The sequence below is a fragment of the Balaenoptera borealis genome (genome assembly GCF_965194805.1).
Source record: "Balaenoptera borealis genome assembly, chromosome: 10".
NCBI classification, from domain to species: Eukaryota; Metazoa; Chordata; class Mammalia; order Artiodactyla; family Balaenopteridae; genus Balaenoptera; species Balaenoptera borealis.
The window spans coordinates 69,623,982-69,648,563 of record NC_138874.1 but is presented as its reverse complement, the minus strand read 5'-3'; the positions used below and the strand labels follow the sequence as shown (position 1 = coordinate 69,648,563).

The 24,582-nt window shown below is 39.2% G+C and overlaps 1 protein-coding gene across 1 annotated transcript in view; it reads left to right on the top strand.

Annotated features, from left to right (window-relative positions):
- The window catches only part of GLUD1 (glutamate dehydrogenase 1), a 38,841-nt gene that overhangs the window by 11,149 nt on the left and 3,110 nt on the right, over positions 1 to 24,582 (top strand). The window contains exons 2-11 of the mRNA XM_082407899.1: positions 3,354 to 3,434; positions 3,968 to 4,023; positions 5,175 to 5,238; positions 9,810 to 9,904; positions 14,639 to 14,818; positions 16,058 to 16,195; positions 17,602 to 17,739; positions 18,070 to 18,150; positions 19,404 to 19,527; positions 20,320 to 20,411. Of these exons, the coding sequence (XP_082264025.1) occupies positions 3,354 to 3,434; positions 3,968 to 4,023; positions 5,175 to 5,238; positions 9,810 to 9,904; positions 14,639 to 14,818; positions 16,058 to 16,195; positions 17,602 to 17,739; positions 18,070 to 18,150; positions 19,404 to 19,527; positions 20,320 to 20,411 (1,049 nt within the window). The remainder of the gene's footprint in view (positions 1 to 3,353; positions 3,435 to 3,967; positions 4,024 to 5,174; positions 5,239 to 9,809; positions 9,905 to 14,638; positions 14,819 to 16,057; positions 16,196 to 17,601; positions 17,740 to 18,069; positions 18,151 to 19,403; positions 19,528 to 20,319; positions 20,412 to 24,582) is intronic.

Sequence of the window (24,582 nt, the reverse complement as noted above, 5' to 3'; positions counted from 1 at the left end):
TCACTAAGTGACAATTTGTATAAACACATTTTAGTATTTAAACAATTTTTTAACTTAACCAAGGAGATAAAAGACCTATACTCTGAAAACTTAAAGACATTATTGAAGGAAATTGAAGATACAAAGAAATGGAATAATATCCTGTGTTCATAGATAGGAAGAATTCATAATATTAAGATGTCTGTACTACTCAAAGCAATCAACAGGTTTTATGCAATCCCTATCAAAATCTCAAAATAGGACTTACCTGGTGGCGCAGTGGTTAAGAATCCGTCTGCCAATGCAGGGGACACGGTTTCAATAAATAAATTAATTAATTTTAAAAAAATAAAATAAATTTCAATAAATAAATAAATGGGTGAATTTCACAAAACAAAACAGATTCATAGATATAGAGAACAATAGTGGTTACCAGGGGGGAGGGGCAAGATAGGGGTAGGGGATTAAGAGGTACAAACTACTGTGTATAAAATAAGCTACAAGGATATATTGTACAGCACAGGGAATATAGCCAATATTTTATAATAACTTTTTGTTTTTTGGCTGCATTGGGTCTTTGTTGCTGTGCACGGGCTTTCTCTAGTTGCGGCGAGCGGGGGCTACCTATTGTTGCGGTGCTCGGGCTTTCTCACTGCGGTGGCTTCTCTTCTTGCAGGGCACGGGCTCTAGGTGTGCAGGCTTCAGTAGTTGTGGAATACGGACTCAGTAGTTGTAGCTCTCAGGCTCTAGAGCGCAGGCTTAGTAGTTGTGGCGCTCAGGCTTAGTAGTTGTGGCGCACAGGCTTAGTTGCTCCGCGGCATGTGGGATCTTCCCAGACCAGGGCTCAAACCCTTGTCCCCTGCATTGGCAGGAGGATTCTTAACCACTGCACCACCAGGGAAGTCCCTGTAATAACTTTAAATGGAGCATAATCTATAAAAGTAGTGAATCACTATGTTGTATACCTGAATACTTCAATTTAAAATTTTTTTAATTAAGCAATTTTTGTTGAAACCAGTGTTTGGTCTTAATTTTTTTTTAAATTTTATGTATGTATGTATGTATTTATTTATTTATTTATTTATTTATTTATTTCTGGCTGTGTTGGGTCTTCGTTTCTGTGCGAGGGCTTTCTCTAGTTGCGGCAAGTGGGGGCCACTCTTCATTGCGGTGCACGGGCCTCTCACTATCGTGGCCTCTCTTGTTGCGGAGCACAGGCTCCAGACGCGCAGACCCAGCAATTGTGGTTCACAGGCCTAGTTGCTCTGCGGCATGTTGGATCTTCCCAGACCAGGGCTCGAACCCGTGTCCCCTGCATTGACAGGCAGATTCTCAACCACTGCGCCAACAGGGAAGCCCTGGTCTTAATATTACTTACAAATTTTGGATTTTTTTTCTGTAATAGTTTTTAGGACCTGGTACGTTTGCTTTTTAGTGCTTTTTATTCCTTCCATGATATGCACAGGCACTGACTTACATGTATGTCAAAATTTTAACATGGATTCTGTCTTTCTACCTTAAGTTTTAAGAGTCAAGAAATAGTCATATTTATTCCACATGTATTTGAGTGCCTAATGCATGCAAATTTTCTGTGTTAGGCACCAAGAATTAGTAGACAAAAGAAAGTCTGTCTTCATGGTGCTAATTTGCTGGGGTGGGGGTGGGTGGTGGTGGAAGCTGGAGAGTAAACAAATATAAAGTCAATTTAAAGTAAATAGGGGCTGGAGAGTGGGGATGAGGAAGTGCTATTTTAAATTATTTTAAAAGGGGTGGTCAGGGAGGGCCTCTCAGAATGAAGAAAGTTTTTAATAAAGACCTGAACAAAATGAGGAAGCAAGCTTATAGCAACAGATATCTGCTATATGCAAAAAAAAAAACCCCAAAACCCTGTCATTTCTCATTCTAAAATTTTAATAACAGTTTATTCCACAAATAATCTGAGAACCCATTATATGCAAGATACAGTTTTCTAAGAGCTTGCTTTTCTAAATAATTCATTTTATTTTTCTGATGGGACAAAGAAATATGTTCAGTTTCAGAATTTGCTGTTTATGATCATATATCGACAGATGAAATTCTCTTGAAACGTGTCGTTTATGTTTAGATAGGTGTTTTCGGAAACATCCAAGAAGCCAGCTTTTTTAAATGACTAAGGGAGTTTTCTCAAACTGCTGGTCCATGAGAATACTGTGTATTTCTATCTGAAAAACTTTTATTCCCAGAATCCTTTAAGAGGTGTCCCTGGGCCCCCATACTTGTGACTCAGTGTCAGGGAGCCCCAAGCAGTGTGCAATCATCAGCCTCACTCAGGCCTTCTTCCTTGGGGTTGAGAAGCAATGGACTAAAAGGATGAGAGGTGGCTTAACCCTGCAAAACTTGGAAGGGTTATTGACTAAGACCACCAAAACCAAAGTAGTGGGCATACCCGCTTTCTGTGTCCCCTCTACCAAACATCTAGTTTGGTAGAGGATTGGGGGCATTAAGACTCCGAGTTGCCTGTCTGCTTGGCTACCTCCCATCCTTATAGCAGAGTGAAGGGAATTGCTCATTTCCAGGAAGGAGAGATGACTTTGTCAAGCTTCTCATTTCTTGGTTGAAAGAGGCTGGCAGTTGGTGAAGGGAGTTACAGGTAAGGATCTCCTTGGTTATACCCCATTGAAGCCAAAACCTCTATTTAGACATCTGATATTCAAGTTGAAACTGTCCAGCCTGTTAACTATCCATTTGCCTATAGCAAAATTCTTGAACTGTCTGCTACCAAGTCACCTAAAGCAAAAAGTAAAAGAAAGAAAAGCCTCCATGGAGTTACTTGCCTCCCTGAAAGTGTAAAAAACATTCATTTGAAGGTAATTTTCGTCTGTGAAATCATATTTACTGTTATTTCTCACTGGGTTATAAGTCCCTGAAGGACAGGGCTATCTTATCTCGAAATCCCCAGAAACCCTACTTGATGCTACTCATACCAGAAAGCGAACACTGAACTTCACCAATTTTATTCTCTTAAATATGAAAATACTTGAATCAAATTCAGTGCTCATTCTGTCGCTCTTTCTGGGTATCTAATTAGCAGCTTTTTTCCTACTGACTCTTTTTTTTTCTTTCTGGCCAAGCTACACGGCATGTGGGATCTTAGTTCCCCAACCAGGGATCGAACCCGAGCCCCCCTGCAGCGGAAGCATGGAATCTTAAGCACTGGACCACCAGGGAAGTCCCCCTATTGACTCTTTAGTCATAAGCTACTTTAGGTGTTCTTGAAAATAACCATAAAAAGTGTGGACATTTTCAGTTTCTAGCATTTTTTTTTCAACATGCCAGAAGGATGTTCTAAATACATCCCCTTCTTTCTCACCCCCCTCTTTTTTTTAAACCGCCAGGTATCCGTTACAGCACTGATGTGAGTGTAGATGAAGTAAAAGCTCTGGCTTCTCTGATGACATATAAGTGTGCAGTGGTTGGTAAGTGGTCTCCTTTGCCGCTACCTAATAAGAACTCTTTGGGGAAATATGTTTGCATACAAGGTTGTTAGAGAAATATACCTCATCAGAAGTGGGGTTTTTTTGTTTTTAGGTTGCACAGTTTGACTTATATCATTTTTCAATTAGTCTTAATTAAGATTTAGTCTTTTTTTTTTTTTTAATGGGGAACTTTATAGGAACTAATTGAATTTTCCTTAAGTGTAGATCTTTGTTTAAATCCCTTTCTATACTCTGTAAATAAGACCAAATCATAGTAAAAGGAAAATAAATATGCCATTACATTTTAGAAATAGTAAAGCACACTGATTATATATGCATTGTAATTTGCCTAGTCTAGTTTCTGTTCACTAGAATTTTAAGGTACAGCATTTTAGAAGAGATTGTGGGTTTATTTATTGAATTTTCTGAAACTAAAGCTAAAAGTATCATACTTTTATAACATTACACAGTGCTTTCTGCCTTTTTAATTCTTTTAGCCTTTATATGGAATAACTTTCAGCCTTCTCTTTCAGATGTGCCATTTGGGGGTGCCAAAGCTGGTGTTAAGATCAATCCCAAGAACTATACCGTAAGTATCAAAGTGACATTAGTGCACATGGTGCATTTACAAAGGACTTGAAATTACTGGACTTCTGTGTATCCCCTATACCAGTGAGATTAATGGTTCCTGTTGCTTTTATAAATTTCTTTATTTCTTTATTTATTTTTGGCTGCATTGGGTCTTTGTTGCTGCGTGTGGGCTTTCTCTAGTTGTGGTGAGCAGGGGCTACTCTTCGTTGCGGTGCACGGGCTTCTCATTGCGGTGGCTTCTCTTGTTGCGGAGCACAGGCTCTAGGTGCGTGGGCTTCAGTAGTTGTGGCTCGTGGGCTCTAGAGCACAGGCTCAGTAGTTGTGGCGCACAGTCTTAGTTGCTCTGCGGCATGTGGGATCTTTCTGGACCAGGTCTCAAACCCGTGTCCCCTGCATTGGCAGGTGGATTCTTAACCACTGCGCCACCAGGGAAGTCGTCCTGTTGCTTTTAAAAGTAATGGAAAAACAAGCAGATAGTTAACTCATTGAGTGTTTTGCCATATGAAAGGTCACCTACTTACATCAGTGTCCTTTTTCATTTTCTTTCTTGGTTAAAAGGTAATTAGTATAATTAGTATACCTTCATATTCTTAAGCATTTATATTCATGCGTGTTATATACGACTATAATATAAATATAACTGTGCTCTGAGATTTTTATGTTGGGATCCCAAGGTTCTAGTGACATATCTTAACTAGTTTGGTAAAAATTTTATTATTTATCCTTTCAATTCCAAGTTAATTTAAGCTGCTAATTAACCTCTGTATTAAGTTAAATAAATTATGTGAATAAATACCTGTATACGAACAATGTATATGATTTTATTTTTTAAATTTGTAATTTAAATGAAAATACACCATAAGGATTGCTCATAAGATCCTATATTAATACAAGGAGAACAGGTTTGAGCCTTAGTGCTACTACCTGTTCCTTATGTAACCTAATTTCTAGTCTCTCAGAAATTTAAAATTTAATTTCCGTTTAAAATGGAAATACCTACTTTATGAATTGTTCTGAAGATTACACAAGAAGATATATGAAAATGTCCTATAAGTAGAAAATAGGATGCAACTATTATCTCCACAAGTGGTTTTTCTATCAAAAATTATTTTTTCATTATTGTTTGTGTTTCACCTTTTTCCTTTATAGGATAATGAATTGGAAAAGATCACAAGGAGGTTCACCATGGAGCTGGCAAAGAAGGGCTTTATTGGTATGTATTGCCATGTAGATTTCCACAGAGTGGGAACATCTAAAAAGTAATTGTCTTAATTTAAACTCCTGCTTTTGTCTATACATGCATGGAGAGATTTGTCCTCTTACTTTGAGAAATTGGGTTCTGTGTTAAACATGGTGAACATACCTGGGCCTGTTCATGACACCTCTCTAATAGAAAAGTTCAGGTTCTCAGTATACAGTGTGGATACCAGGAGAGGTCACTTCCACCTCTTCTCCTTGTACAGACATAATAAAGGTTTTTGATCAGTGTAACAGCATTGAACAACAAGCACAATCACAACTGTGACATCCAAAAAGACTTTAGGAACTAAATAATGCTTGCATTATAAACAATTTTTAATATGCAAAAAGTAGTTTTGCAAGAGTAATCCTGTTGCGAAAGCAGTGAGAAAACTGATGCTGTTTGGAATTGGAGGCTTAAGCAGGCCTTTCGCTTCAAAGCAGTGGGCACAGGCTGGGAGGTGTGGAGGCTCATGCTGATGACTCCCTGTGCCATCACTGGCTGATTTTAAGGATTCCTGGGGCTCCTAATGTTTGTTACTCGGACTAAGTTTCTGAGGGTACTGATCTTCATTTTCTTGATTTTCTATCACACTGTTATCCATGTCATACGTTATTTTGTGTATGAGATGTGAATATTCTTTTCTGTAATATATAGTTATTATTTAATCTTTAAATTTCAAGCAAATTGTCTTTCTATTTATTTTCTTGTCCTAGAAAGATTCCGATTTGCTTTAAAAAGAAAAATCATGTAATAGAATTTTGCCCCTTTAACAATAGTTAAAACTAAGAAGACTGACTAAAATAGGAAAGAAAATCTACTTTTCCTGTTTTCCTGTCCCTCTTGTTTTCCTTCCCCAGTATTCTTCTCACTGTTGACAAGTTCCTGTGAACTTACTATATCCTTATTTTGAAATCTGCCCCTTTTAAGTAACACTAGAACTTTACTAGATTTGTCCTGTCTTTTATAATTTAAAAGGCATTTGGATTCTTGGCATGCATCCTCCCTGGCACTGCTGTGAGCTTTACTTACACAGTCATTGTACAGGGGTAGCACTAGTTAATGAGATAACTACCTCCTTCACAGAAATATCTACTAATTCTGATAGCCTTCATAATTTTTTATATCATAACTTAGCTTAAACTCTTAGCTTAAATATCAAACGTACTTAATAGTCTTGAGTGGTTTCAGACTTTATTCAGTTGTATTTATTGTCCATATATAGAGGATATCCAGCTTAATTTTCTCTATATTGACAAGAACCCTGTAATTGCAAAGGTTAAAAAATGATTCATTGAAACACTGAAAACTTAAATATTAGCAATTTGACTTCTTTGCTTATGTGCAAAAGCCACCATGCAGCTAAACTGACATCTGGGCCCAGAAAGCTTTGTAGCATAAGAGGGATGCAGTTGGCATTCTTTCCCTCTCTAGGGCACAAAACTACTCCTGAGCAAACCTTTGGAACTGATGTCATTTCAGTTATTTTCTGACTTCCCTTTCCAGAGTTTCAGATTATGAGTTAGACCTGAATCTGGGTCCTAGCTCTGTCACTTCATATGAGTTTAAGGTCAGCTTTTCAATTTCTGCAAAAAAGAGTCAGCTCTGGTTTTGATAGGGGTTGCTTTGAATCTGTAGACCTATTTGTAGAGTGTTGCCATCTTAACCTTTTTTTTTTTTTTAATTTTGCTTTATTTTTTATACAGTAGGCTCTTATTAGTTATCTATTTTATACATATTAGTGTATATATAGTGTATATTTTATACATCAGTGTATACATGTCAATCCCAATCTCCCAATTCATCCCACCACCACCACCCCCCCACTTTTCCCTCCAACAATGCCACTTTTCATCCAACGGAGAACATTCATACCTTATTCTGTTTTCCACTTTAAACTAGTCCATGAACACTGAATGTCTTTCCATTTGTTTTTGTTTTAAAACGTACATTTTATTTTATTTATTTATTTATTTGTTTGGATTTTTTTTAAATTTATTTATTTATTGATTTTTGGCTGCGTTGGCTCTTCCTTGCTGGGCGCATGCTTTCTCTAGTTGTGGCGAGCGGGGGCTACTCTTCGTTGCGGTGCGCGGGCTTCAGTAGTTGGGGCTTGTGTGTACAGGTCTCACACTACTTCTGTTAAGTTTATTCATAAGTATTTTATTCTTTCTGATACTGTTCTAAGAGATATTAGTCTACCGTATTCTTTTCTTAAGAAGTCTTTGATTCCAAGATAATACTAGCCTCATAGAATGAGTTGAGAAGTGGTCCTTCCTCTTTTTCTTTCTTTCTTCTTTCTTAGTTTGTGCAAGGGTGTTAATTCTGTTATGTGAGTTTAGATACCACCTTTGTAAACTGTGAAGTTCCCTTTTCATCCGCTATATCTCTATGCACCAAAATTACCCTCTTAGCTTTACCCCTACATTCATGTTCTGTGAAAGCAGTTGCTTTTTTCAGCCAATTTTTTATCTTATTTATACTGTTATGGGATTGAGTGATGGCATTTTAACTTTCCTAAGGGTAGTTACCTGTTTTTAAAAGGATGGACTTTCATACCTGTAGGTATTTGAGAATTTACCTGTAATCCAGGAATTGTTTATAATCTGTGCATCCCTATATATTGATTTTGTATGGAGTAGAAAACTCACAAGCCTAATAATATTTTGTGATTTTGCTTTGGGTAGGGGGAGCTATCTGACTTCAGCATATCTAGACTAATAATTGTTTTTGAAAGACAATTTATTATCATACATTTTTGATTTACAGAGTACATACCTCAAACTTGCCCTTCTCCAAATAGAATTGTTATTTGAGGCAACAAGCTTATTTAACCTTGATATTGCTGAAAACAAGCATAATACTTTTGTAGATACCTCTAAAGAGATGTGGGAGCAATTTGTCATTTATACCTTAGGAGAAAAGCAATATGATTAAATATACTTGTATTACCCTCCAGTTGAGGTATGTCACTGTAAAGGAATGGGAATTGTGAGCCAATGGAACAGTGGAGCCCTTTTGTCAGAGGATGAGGCTAGAATATGGCATTAACTGTTCCAAGCAGGAAAGCTGTATGGGGTGAGGGTGGGTTGGGGGAAGTTAGACTTCTTGATATTTGTAAGATGCCTAAGGAAAAGAGTACCAGGACATAGGAGAGTTACAGGTTGGGTACGGAAGGGGGAGCAAGAGTGTAAAAAACAAAACTTTGACCACTTCAAAGTTGTCTTACACCAATCCTGTATCGTTACATCACAACTTGTATAAAGAAGTACATATGTAGGGCCTGGGCCCCTAAAATGTAGAAGAATGTTAGAATGGACCTTATTCTGTTGATTAAAAGTAATAATTATAGGAAGAACTCAAGTATAGCTCTTAGAAAGAACTTAATTTGGGAGACAATAGTTTAATCATTTAAAAGTTGTGTTTTTCTTTTTATAAAGATAACGAGTTTGTATTTTATAATTAAAACAATATAGAAAGTTATAAACAATGCTGAAATCTAAACATAGTGAAAAAGTTTGTGCATATTTTCTAAACCTCTGCATACATATATACACATGGAAATATGTATAGTTATTATACATCGGTATATATAAAGAGAATTTTATACGAATGGGAACTTATAGATGCTATATGAAACCTGCTTTTTTTCCCCACATGTATGTTTTGGTGATGATTCCAAGTCATTTACATGGATGTACATCATTCTTTGTAATGGCTGCATAGTATTTCTTTGTATAGATGACCCATTAAATAATTAGGTTGTTTTGTATTGTATTCTTACTGTTTTGATGGGTATATTTCTGTGTATTCCTGCCTTTACAGATTTGAGTGGGCACCATTTAATACATTTCCATCTGAGATCTCACTGGACATCAGCATTAGTGCTGTCATTGGCACTTGTTGCTGCCTGTGGGCTAGCTTCTTGTTATCCTCAAACTTTTTATTTGCTGATCTGAGGAACTGAAAGTCAAGGCCTAAAACTTTCTGTACAGAGTAAGCTTTGAATAATAGGTCAAAGCAGCATTATGTCATGGATAAAGGTATTATGGAGCTTAACATAATACTTCAGCAGTGTGTCTTTTCCCTTTTTCTACTTGGTGAGGAGGGCTTACTTACACCCCCAGTAAGCAAGTATGTCACTGTGCTGTCTCATACACATAAACTTTCTAACCATAACAGCCCTCCTTATGGTACTGTTATCTCTAAGTACAGTTTAAGGAACTGAGGTCAAGAGAGGCTAAACTGGTTTGCCTATGCTTGCAACATTCAGAAGTCTGTTGAGTGGCTGATCAGTTGTGCATAGCTAATTTCACATAGCAAGTGAACACCAGTGGGAGAAGTTATCATGTAACACTGTGTATCTGTAAATTTTGTAATGAAACATTTAATAAGTATTTCTATGACTTGAGTTAGTAACCTAGATGAAATCTAAAGATTTCTAGCCATGGTAGCTTTGTTATTATAGAGAATTGCAAGGATCAATGTGTTTGAGATGCATTTATCTTAAAAACTGGTGCGATGCCCTTTCCCTATGCCCCCAGGTCCTGGCATTGATGTGCCTGCCCCAGACATGAGCACAGGCGAGCGGGAGATGTCCTGGATTGCTGACACCTATGCTAGCACCATAGGGCACTATGTGAGTACCCACCAAAAGCTCTGAGGGCTTCATTTGCTATCTACCAGAAATAACAGTTCAAATGATGATATGTGTAAGAGGAGAATTCACTGGGTTTTTCTCCTCTCCTTTAATCATATCGTGATTTTATATATTACTTCTGTCTATCTTATATCATAAATGCAGTGAACTTGGATTGAGCTTTTACTCATATGCAACCCTATCCTGACCGCTGGGATGGGCCCTCAAAGATCACCTCCCAGGGCAGGATACATTACAAGACAGTAAAAGGGAAATAAGGAAGCATTCAATTCGCGATTTTCCCTCAAAGGAACTAAGACACATTAAGCAGATAAGGTATGGAGATAATGTAATAGCAGGGTGGAGAGTTTCTAAAAGCAGGCTTCCTGGAAGAGGTATTTGGTCAGGGCTGGACATTGAAAATGGATAGAATTTAAACATGAAGATTTGGAGGATAGGAGGGGAAACTGTAGAGCTCAGATTGTCTGAAGATAAGGCACATTTAGAAAGGTGGTAAGAGAATGATGAAGTAAGTGAAAGAGTAGAAAAATAATCAAGTCCCAGTGTTTTTATTTTACTTGCTAGTCAGCGGGGAGCCTTTGATGCTGACCCTTCCTTAGGGGAGAGGGGCCAGCAACAGTGTTAGGCTGGAGCAAAGAGATGGCCTCCACAGTGTCAGTGTCTGTCTTCACAGCCGGTAGTGACAGGGCTGGGGAGAAGCATTGGCTCATGACAGAGGTAGACTCAGCAGGACTGGGTTGCATCTATGGGACCAAGGAAAAGGATAGGGTTGAGTCAGAAAGAACCAGGAGGACTTAAAGTCTGGGGACTGAGCAGAAGTAGTGCCATTAATGCAGAACACAAGAAGAACAACAACTTCGTCCTTCAAAGGGATGGAACCTTGAAAAACACTTAAGGAGTAGGAAGAGAAAGTGAGTTGAAAAGACATTTTGTTACCCAAAAACTGGGTTCACCTCTTGGTGGGTGTCAAGCCAAAAGACACAACCAAGCCAAAGATCAGTAGGATTTATTACTTGCAGCAAGTAGGGAGAACACTGGGGTCTTTCCCAAAGCAGTGTCTCCCTGAACAGCAAAATTGGGGAAGTTTTAAGTTAAGGGTACCTGCATATTCATGAAAGGACTTGGGTGGTTGGCAGAGTCCAAGCTTTAGTTGATTGAAGTCACTAAGATCAGAAAAAGTCAACATCGTCATCATCCCTTAGGTTCCAGTTGATCTGAAGGTTGAGCACTTCAGGCTTATCTTTACCATTGAAACAGAACTGGGAGTCTTTACAACTGATAAATTATCTTGGCTATTGTTACTTCTCTTGCTTGATAACATTCTTCTGTTCCCTTAAGATCATTAATTATTGAGACCTGTTCAAGTACAAGCATTGTAGACAGGCTTTGATATCAAAATGGCTTCTCATGTCAAGAAAGCCATGCCTCGTTCTCTTCCTCCAGGGACCCCCTACCCTAACTGCTCACAATTTATTTTAAAAATATAGAGAGAGCACTTACTACACGGGAGGCTTAAAGTGCAAGCAAGGAGTTCAGTACAATTGGGGTAAAGGCTAGAAGGTAAAGGTCTGATGCTATGAAGAGGGGACCTGACCACGTCTCTGGAGTAGGATCAGAAAAGCCTCCCTGAGATGTAACCTTCTGGTCTGCACTCTGAAAGATGAGTACACATCAACCAGCAGAAGTGGCACTGGCCAAGGGTTGGAAGCAGAAGGAAGCACCTGGGTAAAGGTCCTGATGTGAAACGAGGTGAACCTGAGAGGCTGAGGGAAAACTATGGTGGCCAGGGTAGAGAGGGCAGGCGTGAGAGAGGCCAGCAGAGGAGAGTCGGGCCAGATTCCTACCTTGTAGGCGACAGCAAGGACTTTGGTCTTTGTCCTAAAAACAGAGGGAAGCCAGTGAAGTGCTAATTGTAAGCAGGTGTGTGACACAGTAAGCTTCACTCTGTGCAGCAGAGAATGGGATTGTTGGGGACAGGAGACTACACAGGAGCCCAAAAGAGATGATATTGGCCTGCCATAGAGTTGGAGAGGAATGGACAGATAGAAGAGTGATTGGGGGGTGGAGGGAAGGAACAATTAGTTAGAAAAGAATGAGAAGTGCCAAGAGCTTCGCGTTGTGGATGTTCTGAGGGGGTGGTTCTGAGAAGAGGCCAATTCAGCAACTAGATTGGAATAGTGAGGTTGGAGCCAGACTGCAGGGGCGTGTTGAGAGGGAAGTAGGGCATGAAGAGTAGCCCTCACTTAAGAAAAATGGCGCTAGAGAGGAGACAGCTTGAAAGGTGCCTGTTGTCTAAAGAGAAAGGTTTTTGTTGTTCTTGGCATGTTGATTGGTGTTGGCCACAGATTCATCTTTTAAGGGCCCCAGTGGAAAGATAAGCCTTAGAAGAGGAGGAATATTGTTTCCTCTAAAAGGAAGGAAGGGGGCATCTAATGGAGGAATTTAGGCTTGTCTCATTTCCTGGGGGGTGATGTAGTGTTTAGTTGGGAGCACACTCAGACACCCTGGATTTTGGGACTGGCTCCTTCACATACCAGCTCTGTGACCTGGGGCAAGTGCCTTAAGCTCTCTGTGCCTCACTTTCCTTATATGTAAAATAACAATAATAATAGCACCTAGTTCATGAGACAGTCATGAGGATTAAGTGAATGACAGTATAATTATAACTGGCCCTCAGTAAGCATAAAAAATAAATACTTACAAACACTAAACCAGGTAAATTCCACAAATCCCCTGAAATAAAACAGGAGCAGTATGAGACACTTCAAAGAATTTTGGTTTTGACTGCCATTCCCAAAAGGTTGCTCTTCCATGTCACCTTCTTATGTTAAATGAGCTCTGGTTATGGTCTTTCATTCTTTTTAAGCAAGGCATTAGACTGAATAGTACAAAACAGTGGGCAGTACATTGTTATTTGTAGCTCTCTCCCAAAGGTGACAAAAGAAAGTTTTGTGAGGCCCTGCCAACTAAACCTTGGACTAAACACTGGTAAAAGACTGTCCTTAAAATGATAGGAAATACAAAATCAGAGCCTAAGGTAAGAAGCCGCAGTTTTTGTTTCTTGTTTTCAGACGTGTACCTGAACACGCAGCTCCTTTTGCCTAGCCCAGAAGTTTGGGTGCTGGAGAGCAAGCGAGTTCTCCACCCGGGCCCAGGCTTCCAAAACAATTAGGTATGCTGGGCATCTCGCAGGCAGCCAGCCAGCCAACCGGCACCGTGCCTGACCTCAGACAGGATTGCTGTCAGCTCCAGCATTTGCATTTTCTCTGTTCAAAAGCATTTGGCACTTACTTGGTTTGCAATTCTGTATTCATAAGCATTAACTATTCATGAAGGAAAACTGTGGGAAAACTACTAACTCCATAAATCACTTTACTAGACTGTTTTGTTTTGGTTTTTTTACTTTTGTTCTTTTTGTTGGTAATGATACAGCTAATACAATTCTAAAAGTTCTTATTTAAAGTCAGTTTTTAACTTATCCGGCTAGAACATACACTGGGGGGTAGGGAATATGATATGAAGTAAGGTACTTTATCTTGTTTCACATGGGTAGCAAATTGCCTCAACAAATTTATTAAATAGTCCATACTTTAGCCACTGACTTAAAATGCTTCCTGTATTTAATATTGATTTCCTATATACAATAAGATTGTCTCTAGTTTCTCCTGTCCCACAGAAGACAATAGATTTGTCTATTATGCACTGTTCTGGTTGCTACAGTTTATAGTATGCTAAACTGGTTGCTTCCAGTTTATCCCTTGGAAGGGAAGCCCTCCCAAGCCCCTTTCTTCCTTCTAATTATACTTGTTTCTGAACCAGAATACATGCACACTGTCAATTCAGAGAGTACAGAATGGAGAAGACTTACTCTCCCACTCAGCTTCTTAGAGCTAACAGCTACTACAGGAGCTGCTCTGCTGACACATGGGCGTGGTCCTCTGTGTCTCACCCACGTGTACCCCTTTTTTTAACTCCAGTAATACCATACTATATATACACAATTTTTTGTATATATACAATTGTATATATAGTATGGAATTAGAATTTCTGGATTAATGGCTTTTTATCTTGATAGGTATTCTAGTTGCCCTGCAAAGCTTAGTTACTTTGTTTTCTTTCTTTCTTTTTTATTTCTTGAATACTTTTGTTAATCCACTCTTAGGTGAACTTGAGTTATCTTTTAAAGTTCTTTTTTAAAAGTGACACTTAATTGAATTTCTAGATTAGTTTGGCAGAAAAATATTTTTACAGTGTTGAGTCTTCCCATCCATGAACACCGTAATGGCTCTTCCTATCTTAGGTTCTGTTTTGGTGACATGCTCAAGTCTTATGATAAATTTTAAGACAACTACAGGTGACATGTATACCCTTACTTAGTAGGGCTTAAACATTTGGTGAAGGAATAATAGTTTTAAGCTGAACTATCTCTACTTTTGTGATACTGCTATTTGTATTTACTTGATGTTTAATTCCTAAAAACCCTGTTTCTCCCATCAGAAAATAGTCTACTTTATTATATATTTTCTAGGAACAGAAATTTGAAAAGGTGAGACTTATCCCTATTGATGAAAGTATACCTTAAACACACACACACTCCTAATGAGCATATTAGTTAAATGAGAATGTGTTTCCACTTTAACGCTGCTTTATGTTGGTTCATCATAGAAATTGATGTTGACATTTCATCTTTTAAGTTTTGCCCTTTTTTTGCAGGATATTAATGCCCATGCCTGTGTTACCGGTAAGCCCATCAGTCAGGGTGGAATCCACGGACGGATCTCTGCTACTGGTCGGGGAGTTTTCCATGGGATTGAAAACTTCATCAATGAAGCTTCTTACATGAGTATTTTAGGAATGACACCAGGATTTGGAGATAAAACATTTGTTGTTCAGGTAAAAATGTTTGCTTTCTTAAAGAATGACTGATACACATGTAATAATAAGTTTTTCAGTGTTTTAAGATTTGCAGTTTTTTTAAATTTTATTGGAGTAGAGTTGATTTGTAATGTGTTCATTTCTGCTGTACAGCAAAGTGATTCAGTTATAATATAGTTCCCTGTGCTGTACAGTAGGACCTTGTTGTTTATCCATCTTATATATAATAGTTTGCATCTGCTAATCCCAAACTTCCACAAACCAGTTGTTGCTCTCTCCTCTGAGCCTCTGAAGCTCCCTTTCTGATCTTCCCACCGGTGATGGGGCTTCCCAAAGTGTGGGAACCTTTCCTCTTTTATAGCTGCCTTCCAGGGGCACAGGTCCCATCCCAGTTCCTTTTTTTTTTTTTTTTTTTCCCTTTTGTCCTACCTGATTATATGGAGATCTTTCTTGTCCTTTCAGGTATTTGAGGTCTAGTGATCAGTAGGTATTCTGTGAGAACTGTTCCATTTGTAGATGTATTTTTGATGTATTTATGGGAAGAGGTGAGTTGCACATCCTTGTACTCCTCCTCGATTGGAGCCCCTAGATTTGCAATTTTTAAAATTTGATTCTTTGGATCTCTTAAGTTTTAAAATGGACATATGAAGAGTAATACATCCTTTATTTTTTGAACCTTGGTAAGATTCATGTGACTAAACCAAGTATCTCTCAGAAACATATGAAACTATCACCAACTTCTTTTGTTTGATATTTAAATTGAAATTGTATCCAGAAGGGGACATCTCTTAAACTATTATGTGTATACAGAAAGGTTTACACAATGATCCAAATTTCAACTTCGTGTGGTGTTTGATTAATTAGTTTACTTAGATGAATCAAAATTAAGTTGAATCCTACTTTAAAATAAAACCCATACCCCTCCCAATTACTGACTTATCTTTTCACGACCACAGGACATCTGGTCATCAGGAACTGAAGTCCTAGGTAGCGTCGCTGGCATCAACTACCGTTTCTTTATAGGCCAGCAAGGCTGCATGTCACTGAATGTCCTCAGGACTCATTATCACAGAGGACAAAGGGTTGGGTTCCACATTCCGAAACAGAAATTTATTGTTGAAGAGAGACATTGTTTCTTTTATCAAAAGGATTTTGAGAATTACTTCTAAACCAACAGAACTGTATTGGTCAGAATATGACATTTATCATCTGTGCTAGGACTTTGATTTTTGTTTCATGTACAACTCTTCTTCACAGGGATTTGGTAATGTGGGCCTGCACTCTATGAGATATTTACATCGTTTTGGTGCTAAATGTGTTGGTGTTGGTGAATCTGATGGGAGCATATGGAATCCAGATGGTATTGACCCAAAGGAACTGGAAGACTTCAAATTGGTATGTTAATGTAATATCTGAACAGTCTGACCACCTGAATGTTGTAAAGTTGAAATAAGTATTATTGAAATCTTTGCATTGCTTTTTTTTAAATTAATTTTTATTGGAGTATAGTTGATTTGCAGTGTTGTGTTAGTTTCTACTGTACAGCAAAGTGAATCAGTTATACATATATCCATTCTTTTTTAGATTCTGTTCCTATATAGGTGATAACAGAGTATTGAGTAGAGTTCCCTGTGCTATACAGTAGGTCCTTATTAGTTATCTGTTTTATATAGAGTACTGTATATGTGTCAATCCCAATCTCCCAATTTATCCCTCCCCACCTTCCCCCCCGGTAACCATAAGTTTGTTTTCTACATCTGTGACTCTACTTCTGTTTTGTAAATAGGTTCATTTGTACCATTTTTAGATTCCACATACGCAATTATCATATGATGTTTGTCTTTCTCTGTCTGACTTCACTCAGTATGACAATCTCTAGGTCCATCCAGGTCTCTGCAAATGGCATTATTTCATCCTTTTTAGACTGCCATATTTTAGATTCCACATATACATGATATCATATGGTATTTGCCTTTCTCTTTTTGACTTACTTCACTTAGTATGATAATCTCTAGTTGCATCCATGTTGCTGCAAATAGCATTATTTCATTCTTTTTTATGGCTGAGTAATTAATATTCCATCGTATGTACGTACCACATCTTCTTTATCCATTCATCTGTCGATGGACACTTAGGTTGCTTCCATATCATGGTTGTTGTAAATAGTGCTGCAATGAACATTGGGGTACATGTGTCTTTTTGAATTATGGTTTTCTCCAGATATATGTCCAGGAGTGGGATTGCTGGATCATATGGTAGCTCTATTTTTAGTTTTTTAAGGAACCTCCATAGTGTTCTCCATAGTGGCTGTACCAATTTACATTCCCACCAACAGTGCAAGAGGGTTCCCTTTTCTCCACACCCTCTCCAGCATTTATTGTCTGTAGATTTCTTGATGATGGCCATTCTGACCAGTGTGAGGTGACACCTCGTTGTAGTTTTGATTTGCTTTTTTCTAATTATTAGTGATGTTGAGCATCTTTTCATGTGCCTCTTGGCCATCTGTATGTCTTCTTTGGAGAAATGTCTATTTGGATCTTCCACCCATTTTTTGATTGGGTTTGTTTTTTTGATATTGAGCTGCATGAGCTGTTTGTATATTTTGGAGATTAATCCCTTGTTGGTCGCTTCATTTACAAGTATTTTCTCCCATTCTGTGGGTTGTCTTTTCATTTTGTTTGCTTATTTTTTTTAATGTAACTAAAAGACCTCCTACTAAATGAGTCTTCATATCATAGGCATTAAACATAAACATTTAAACTCTGTTGCAGCCATTAATTCTGATTTTCAATCAATTATAGCAACATGGAACAATCCTGGGCTTCCCCAAAGCAAAGATCTATGAAGGGAACATCTTGGAGGCGGACTGTGACATATTGATCCCTGCTGCCAGTGAGAAGCAGCTGACCAAGTCCAATGCACCCAGAGTCAAAGCCAAGGTGACAGCATGATGGGTTCAACCTTAGCAATGTGGAGTGACACTGAGAGTCATAGAAAAGCTCTAATGGGTTTCCTCTTTTTTTAAAAAAAGAAAGCAACTTTATTGGGATGTATTGGGTTGGCCAAAAAGTTCATTCAGGTTCGTTACCATCTTATGGAAAAACCCAGATAAACTTTTTGGCCAGACAGTTCCCCACGCATACAATTTAAAGTGGGATTTTGCTTCTCTCCCACAGCCCCCTCCCCCACACATCTCTTGAGCTCAGCTGGAGGGGATTTGACGGTGTTATTGGCATTTCTCAATGTGACTCTATGTGACTTTCTTGCAGATCATTGCTGAAGGTGCCAATGGACCGACAACTCCAGAAGCTGATAAGATTTTCCTAGAGAGGAACATCATGGTTATTCCAGTAAGTAATCTACGTTTGCCAGATTTTATATGTACTTGGAATCATAATTGTCTTTTGCAGGGAACTGGGGGAAGAGGAGGATTGTTAGTTTCCCAAGCCTTAGTGATGAATTCTTCATCTTTATTTTGCTTTTTTAAAAATTTATTTATTTATATTTATTTATTTTTTATTTTTGGCTGCGTCGGGTCTTAGTTGCGGGATGCGGGATCTTTTGTTGCAGCGCACAGGCTCTTGGCTGTGGCTCGCGAGCTTCTCTCTAGTTGTGGCACGCAGGCTGCAGGGTGTGTGGGCACTGTAGTTGTGGCACGCAGGCTGCAGGGTGTGTGGGCACTGTAGTTGTGGCGCGCAGGCTCCAGAGCGTGTGGGCTCTGTAGTTTGCTGCACGCAGGCTCTCTAGTTGAGGCGCTCAGGCTCAGTAGTTGCGGTGTGCAGGCTTAGTTGCCTCGCAGCATGTGGGATCTTAGTTCCCTGACTAGGGATCAAACCCGCGTGCCCTGCATTGCAGGACAGATTCTCTACCACTGGACCACCAGGGAAGTCCCTTTATTTTGCTTTTAAGAAAATAAAGTAGAAGTGTGGTTAATATAATAAGTCTGTCTTATATTGGACCTGAACGTTTTCTTCCAACTTCAGGCTCTTTCTTGAGTATGTATTTAGACTTCTTAAATCCAGTTATATAAATGTATAATGTGCTAGAAGTACTATTCTAACTTTCAAATGTCCCTTGTTGTCTTACTCAGAAAGCTAATATGAGTAACATGTGCTTAAGTTTTTCAGTGGTTAAGCATGGGGTCTGTACCAAAAGGTCATTGGAAGTTAGAAGTTAGTGTGGACTTGTGATGCATTTTGAAGAACTGCTTTTGCTGAAAGCACTTAAATTCAGTTTAACTTAAATAGACTGCCTTTACGTAGTGGGAGAGTAAACACTAATCTTCTGGCGAGACACCCTTGGACCATCCAAACCAGTGGTTAGTGGGCAGGCAATTTTGTCAGAATTTTTTTGGTGGAGAAGAGGCTCTAAAACCTCTGATCAAATGCTTGCTGATTAATAAACCAATAAATTATTTTTTTCCCCAAAGGGAGAAAAGCCTCAGATGTATTGGGAAGGGGGTTTGTTTAAGTGCAAAATTTCTGATACTATCTAAAATACATTTGGGAAGCTTGAAGCTTAATCTGCTTTGATATTAAAACTGAGCTCACGTTCATTGTAAGCTTTTATTAAAACCATCATGTCCTCATTTTTTTGTGTATAGGATCTCTACTTGAATGCTGGAGGAGTGACAGTGTCTTACTTTGAGTGGCTGAAGAATCTGAATCATGTCAGCTATGGCCGTTTGACCTTCAAATATGAAAGGGATTCTAACTACCACTTGCTCAGTAAGTTCTGATTATCCTCTTCTGCAAAAGTAATCTTTTGAGCCATCTAAAAGTCTGGGGAAAGCCTGCATTTAATAAAAGGGCTAATTTCCTTTTTGTTTAATCTCAGAATAGAAAACTATTCTGACTCATGAGATACAATTTCTTTATAGGTATTCACTATATTAACTCTCTGGAATATATTTATATTCCAATGTTTATTCTGCAAGTATGTTCTGGTTCCCAGAACCTAATCTCTAAGTTAATAGTATAAAGAGTATCATTTTAAACCAGGAGCTCCTGTTGATACTCATCCATTTCATTCTCAGGTTGCTTTTGGTAAAGCCCTATCTATTGTCAAGAATTTTTTGAGTCTTCTGATGAGAATACTGTTTTGTCTTTGACTAGAATAGGCTCCAGAGTTAACACTAGAATTTTCCTCAAGCTGAAATAAGACCAAGACCTCCAGCTGAGCTTTACTGAGCCCACTCTGAGAATCTGGGTGAAGTGTTCCATCGATTTCCATTCCTTTTTCCCTCAGCATTTTCTTTTTAAAAGAGCCAAGGAAAATCCCTGCTAATGGGTGTTATGGAAACAGAGCAGTGACCTAAATTCACATTTATATAGGAATTTGGCAAAGTGCTTTATTCCTTTTAACTGAGATTTAAGTGAATAACGCTTTTATGTTATTAGTGTTGAAGGTTTTATGTCATTAGTGTTTGGGGCTGTGGATATAGTTTGGGACTACTTTTGTTTCTACTTCATTTTTTTTCTACTAGCAATATCGTATCTTCGTCTCTTGGCTTTTTATAGTGTCTGTTCAAGAGAGTTTGGAAAGGAAATTTGGAAAGCATGGTGGAACTATTCCCATTGTACCCACAGCAGAGTTCCAAGACAGGATATCGGTGAGTGTGCTTGCCTGCTCTCTTCTTTAGGTCAGGCCAGCTATATTAAATGGGATTAATGCGTGGTAATCAACACGACAGTTATATGACTTCCTCTTTCCTTACATTCTAAAAATGGAGTAAGAACCTTAGTTTGAAATAATTCATGGTTCTACTTTTACAATACAGATGACTCAAGTGATTCTAACATAATGGTGAAGAGTTATTGTGTATTTTAACTATTTTAAGCTTTAGAGAAATGGAAAGAATTGAAAAGTAAACATTAGATTGACCCATATAAAAAACTGAAATTACTATATGGACACAAATAAGAGTCAAAGAAAACAGATGAGAAAAGCTATTTGTTGTTAATTAGCTATGGACAGGATATATTAATACACGTTACAAAGAGGATTTCTTTACCAGTAAGTGGCAGGTGACATGAAAAGAATCAGAGGAAGTAGGCCTAGAAAAAAATGTTTAACCTCGTTGTTAAAGAAATATAAATTAAAATAAGGATTCTTTAATGTATTAAACTAGCATAAACAATTAATGGATCTTATACTCACCATGTCTGTTGTGAAGCAGTTGTACCTTTATTCTGATGACAATGCCGAAGACTTATTAAAGAGTTCCTGCCCTTTGACACTTATAATAACGTCACCTCTGGAAGTTAATCCTAAGAAAACAATTTTAAAGGAGAGGAATGAGTCTGTGCATGATGTCATTGGAACTGTGTTTGCAGTCTTTTTTTTTTTTTTTTTTATAAACTAGCAGGAGACACTGCGTTTTACCAGTGCCAATGCCAGTACCTTTTTTTTTTTTTTTTTTAATTTAATTTATTTATTTATTTATGGCTGTGTTGGGTCTTTGTTTCTGTGCGAGGGCTTTCTCTAGTTGCGGCGAGCGGGGGCCACTCTTCATCATGGTGCGCGGGCCTCTCACTATCTCGGCCTCTCTTGTTACGGAGCACAGGCTCCAGATGCGCAGGCTCAGTAGTTGTGGCTCACGGGCCTAGTTGCTCCGCGGCATGTGGGATCTTCCCAGACCAGGGCTCGAACCCGTGTTCCCTGCATTGGCAGGCAGACTCTCAACCACTGTGCCACCAGGGAAGCCCTGCAGTCATTTTTAAAATTAGGTTTGATTTTATAATCCAGTGTGTGTGTGGAGGGGGGCAGGGAAATGGCTAAGTGATAATATGTCTTCTTATGAAATATTCAGTCATGGGAAATAATTTAAGACTATATTGCAACATGGGGAAATGTTAAGGGTTTTGTTTTGAAGGAGAAAAGATGCTTTTGCCACTCTGGGTAACTCTCCTCAAAGAACCTTCCTCTTTCCCAGAACCATGTGTCTTAGTTCTGGTCCCTCCTTCTGGAATACCCACACCCACTCCCTGCTTGAGTATCACATCTCAGTGGCTTTTCCTGAAAGTCCTCTCTGCCTGCCAGCATTTCATCCATCCTTCCATCACAAGTAACTTAGTGCGTTTATAGCCCCTGCTGTTGCTGCGGCTTTAAGATGGGATTCTTGCTCCTCCCTGTGGTCGCCCCATGTCCCAGCACATGCCTGCCACATAGTCAATCAGACTGAAACCTGGAGAGGGAGTAAAGAGGACAGCCAATTGGTTAGGAAGACAGAGCCGTGATGCCTTTCATTTTTATCCTTTTTTAAAATAATCTTTGCCCAATGTATCAGTCTTCCAGTTTTCAAATGCTTTCGGTGCTTCTAATTTTAGACTTTAATGCTATTTCTCATCTCTTAGTGACTTACCTATTGCAGGAGTCTTGTAATAAGTGTCAGTTGAAAAACCAGTTTTTACCCCCAGCTCCTTGCTTTTAGTTTCCCCCTCCCCAGCCATGCTGTGGCCCTGCCAGGACCTACATCATTGACCTGATCATCTTTTCACTGTCCTTCATCACACCTGTCTTCACTTAAATTCCATTGACCATCATTACAGTCACTCTCTGGTCTTGTTTTGCTTCCTCACACCCTCTTGTTAACACGTGAACCCTGATGAAATCCAGCTCTCTGCCCCCTCCATTCCTCCGCTGTAGCAGGAGGCCCTGCTGACTCTTCAAACTTAAAGTAAGCTCTCAGCTGCCCAGCAGTTAAACTACTTTTCCCTGTTCCATTCATTCTCTCATTCTCTTGGTTAATTATATCATATTTTTTCTTTTTTTCTCTCCCTGCAGTCCAGTTCATGACCTGGTATCTATTCACAGAAAAGTGAAGCAGTCAGAGAACTTCCACATCTACCCAGCTCCTGGTATCTGTACCCTGTCTTGTACTCTTGAGCAACTCTTTGTGCTTCCATCTCAGCCCGAGTCTTGTTCTGGGCGTTGGATGGCCTGTTTTCAGTCTCTCAAATGCACTGCTCAAGCAAACCTTCCCCTTTCTCTTGCATCATCAGTTTTCCCTCTATTCAGTCATTCCTATCAATGTAACAAATGCTGCCTTAAAAAATATAAATCTTAATCCCACTTGCCCTTCCAGGTCTTGCTATTTTTATTTCCCGTATAGCAAACCTCCTTAAGAGTTGTGTATACTCTGTCCCCGGTTCTTCTATACTCAAACCTCCTATTCTGCCCACCACTCCACCGAAACTGTTCTTGTCAAGGTAACCAGTGGTGGCAGCATCACCAAACCTAGTGGTCATTTTTCAGTCCTCATCTTACTTCACTGCTCCCAGGTGATCACTCCCCCTGGAAATCTTTCTTAGCTCCCAGGACACCACATCCTCCTGGCTTTCTTCCTGCTTCACTCACCAGTCCTTCTGCTGATCCCTGTCATCCCTGCACCCTGTTAACATTGGAAGTCCTCAGTCCCTGAACCACTTCTCAGTCTGAATTCAAAATTTTGGTGATCTCACTCAGCCTCTTGGTTTTTTATATGCTGTCTCCTCTAACTAGAATATAAACTCCAGGAGAACAGAGAATTTTCATTATTTGTTTTCTGCTGTGTCCCCAGTACCTAGAAGAGTGCCTGGAACATAGTAGGTACTCAGTAAATGTTTGGTGAATGAATGAGTGGGTGAAAGCAATAGCAGTATTCCACTTGTAAAGCAAGTTTTCCTGTTCCTAACTTGGTACAACAAAACAAAGCTTAACCCATATGTTTCTCTTTTTCTTTTTTTAAGTTTTTTTTTTTTATTACTTTATTATTTTTTGGCTGTGTTGCGTCTTCGTTGCTGCGTGCAGGCTTTCTCTCGTTGCAGTGAGTGGAGGCTACTCTTCGTTGCAGTGCGATGGCTTCTCTTACTGCGGAGCATGGGCTCTAGGTGCACGGGCTTCAGCAGTGGCGGCACGTGGGCTCAGTAGTCGTGGCTCGCGGGCTCTAGAGCGGTTGTGGCACACAGGCTTAGTTGCTTCACGGCATGTAGGATCTTCCCAGACCAGGGCTCAAACCTGTGTCCCCTGCATTGGCAGGTGGTTTCTTAAACCACTGCACCACCAGGGAAGTCCCATGTTTCTTTTTTTTTTAAATTTATTTATTTATTATTTATCTTTGGCTGCGTTGGGTCTTCATTGCTGCGCGCAGACTTTCTCTAGTTGCAGCGAGCGGGGGCTACTCTTTGTTGCGGTATGCGGGCTTCTCATTGCGGTGGCTTCTCTTGTTGCAGATCACGGGCTTCAGTAGTTGCGGCACACGGGCTCAGTAGTTGTGGCGCGCAGGCTCAGTTGTGGCGCACGGGCTTAGTTGCTCTGAGGCATGTGGGATCTTCCCAGACCAGGGCTCGAACCCATGTACCTTGCATTGGCAGGCAGATTCTTAACCACTGCGCCAACCAGGGAAGTCCCCGATATGTTTCTTAATTGATATAAGTGTTACAGAAATGTACCTTCTTAAGTGAATAAGTATTAATTAGATAAAGTTCAGCATATATAAAAAGTGGCTCACCAACAACAAGTTTTTATTTGGCATATCAGGATGTGTTTGCTAGCTATATATATCATATTAAGAGTGGTGGTGATAGTTATTTGTCCTAACATTAGAAAGCAGTCCAAAAAACAAATTAGATAGAGGAACCCATTGAAACAAACTGACTTATAGAGGTAATTGGCAAAGGAAAGAGAGGAGCTGATTTGGTGGTCAGGGAGCTGATTTGGTGGTCAGAGATGCTGGGTTATATCCCAGCTCTAAAAATAGCTACCTGGGGACTTCCCTGGTGGTCCAGGGGTAAAGAATCCGC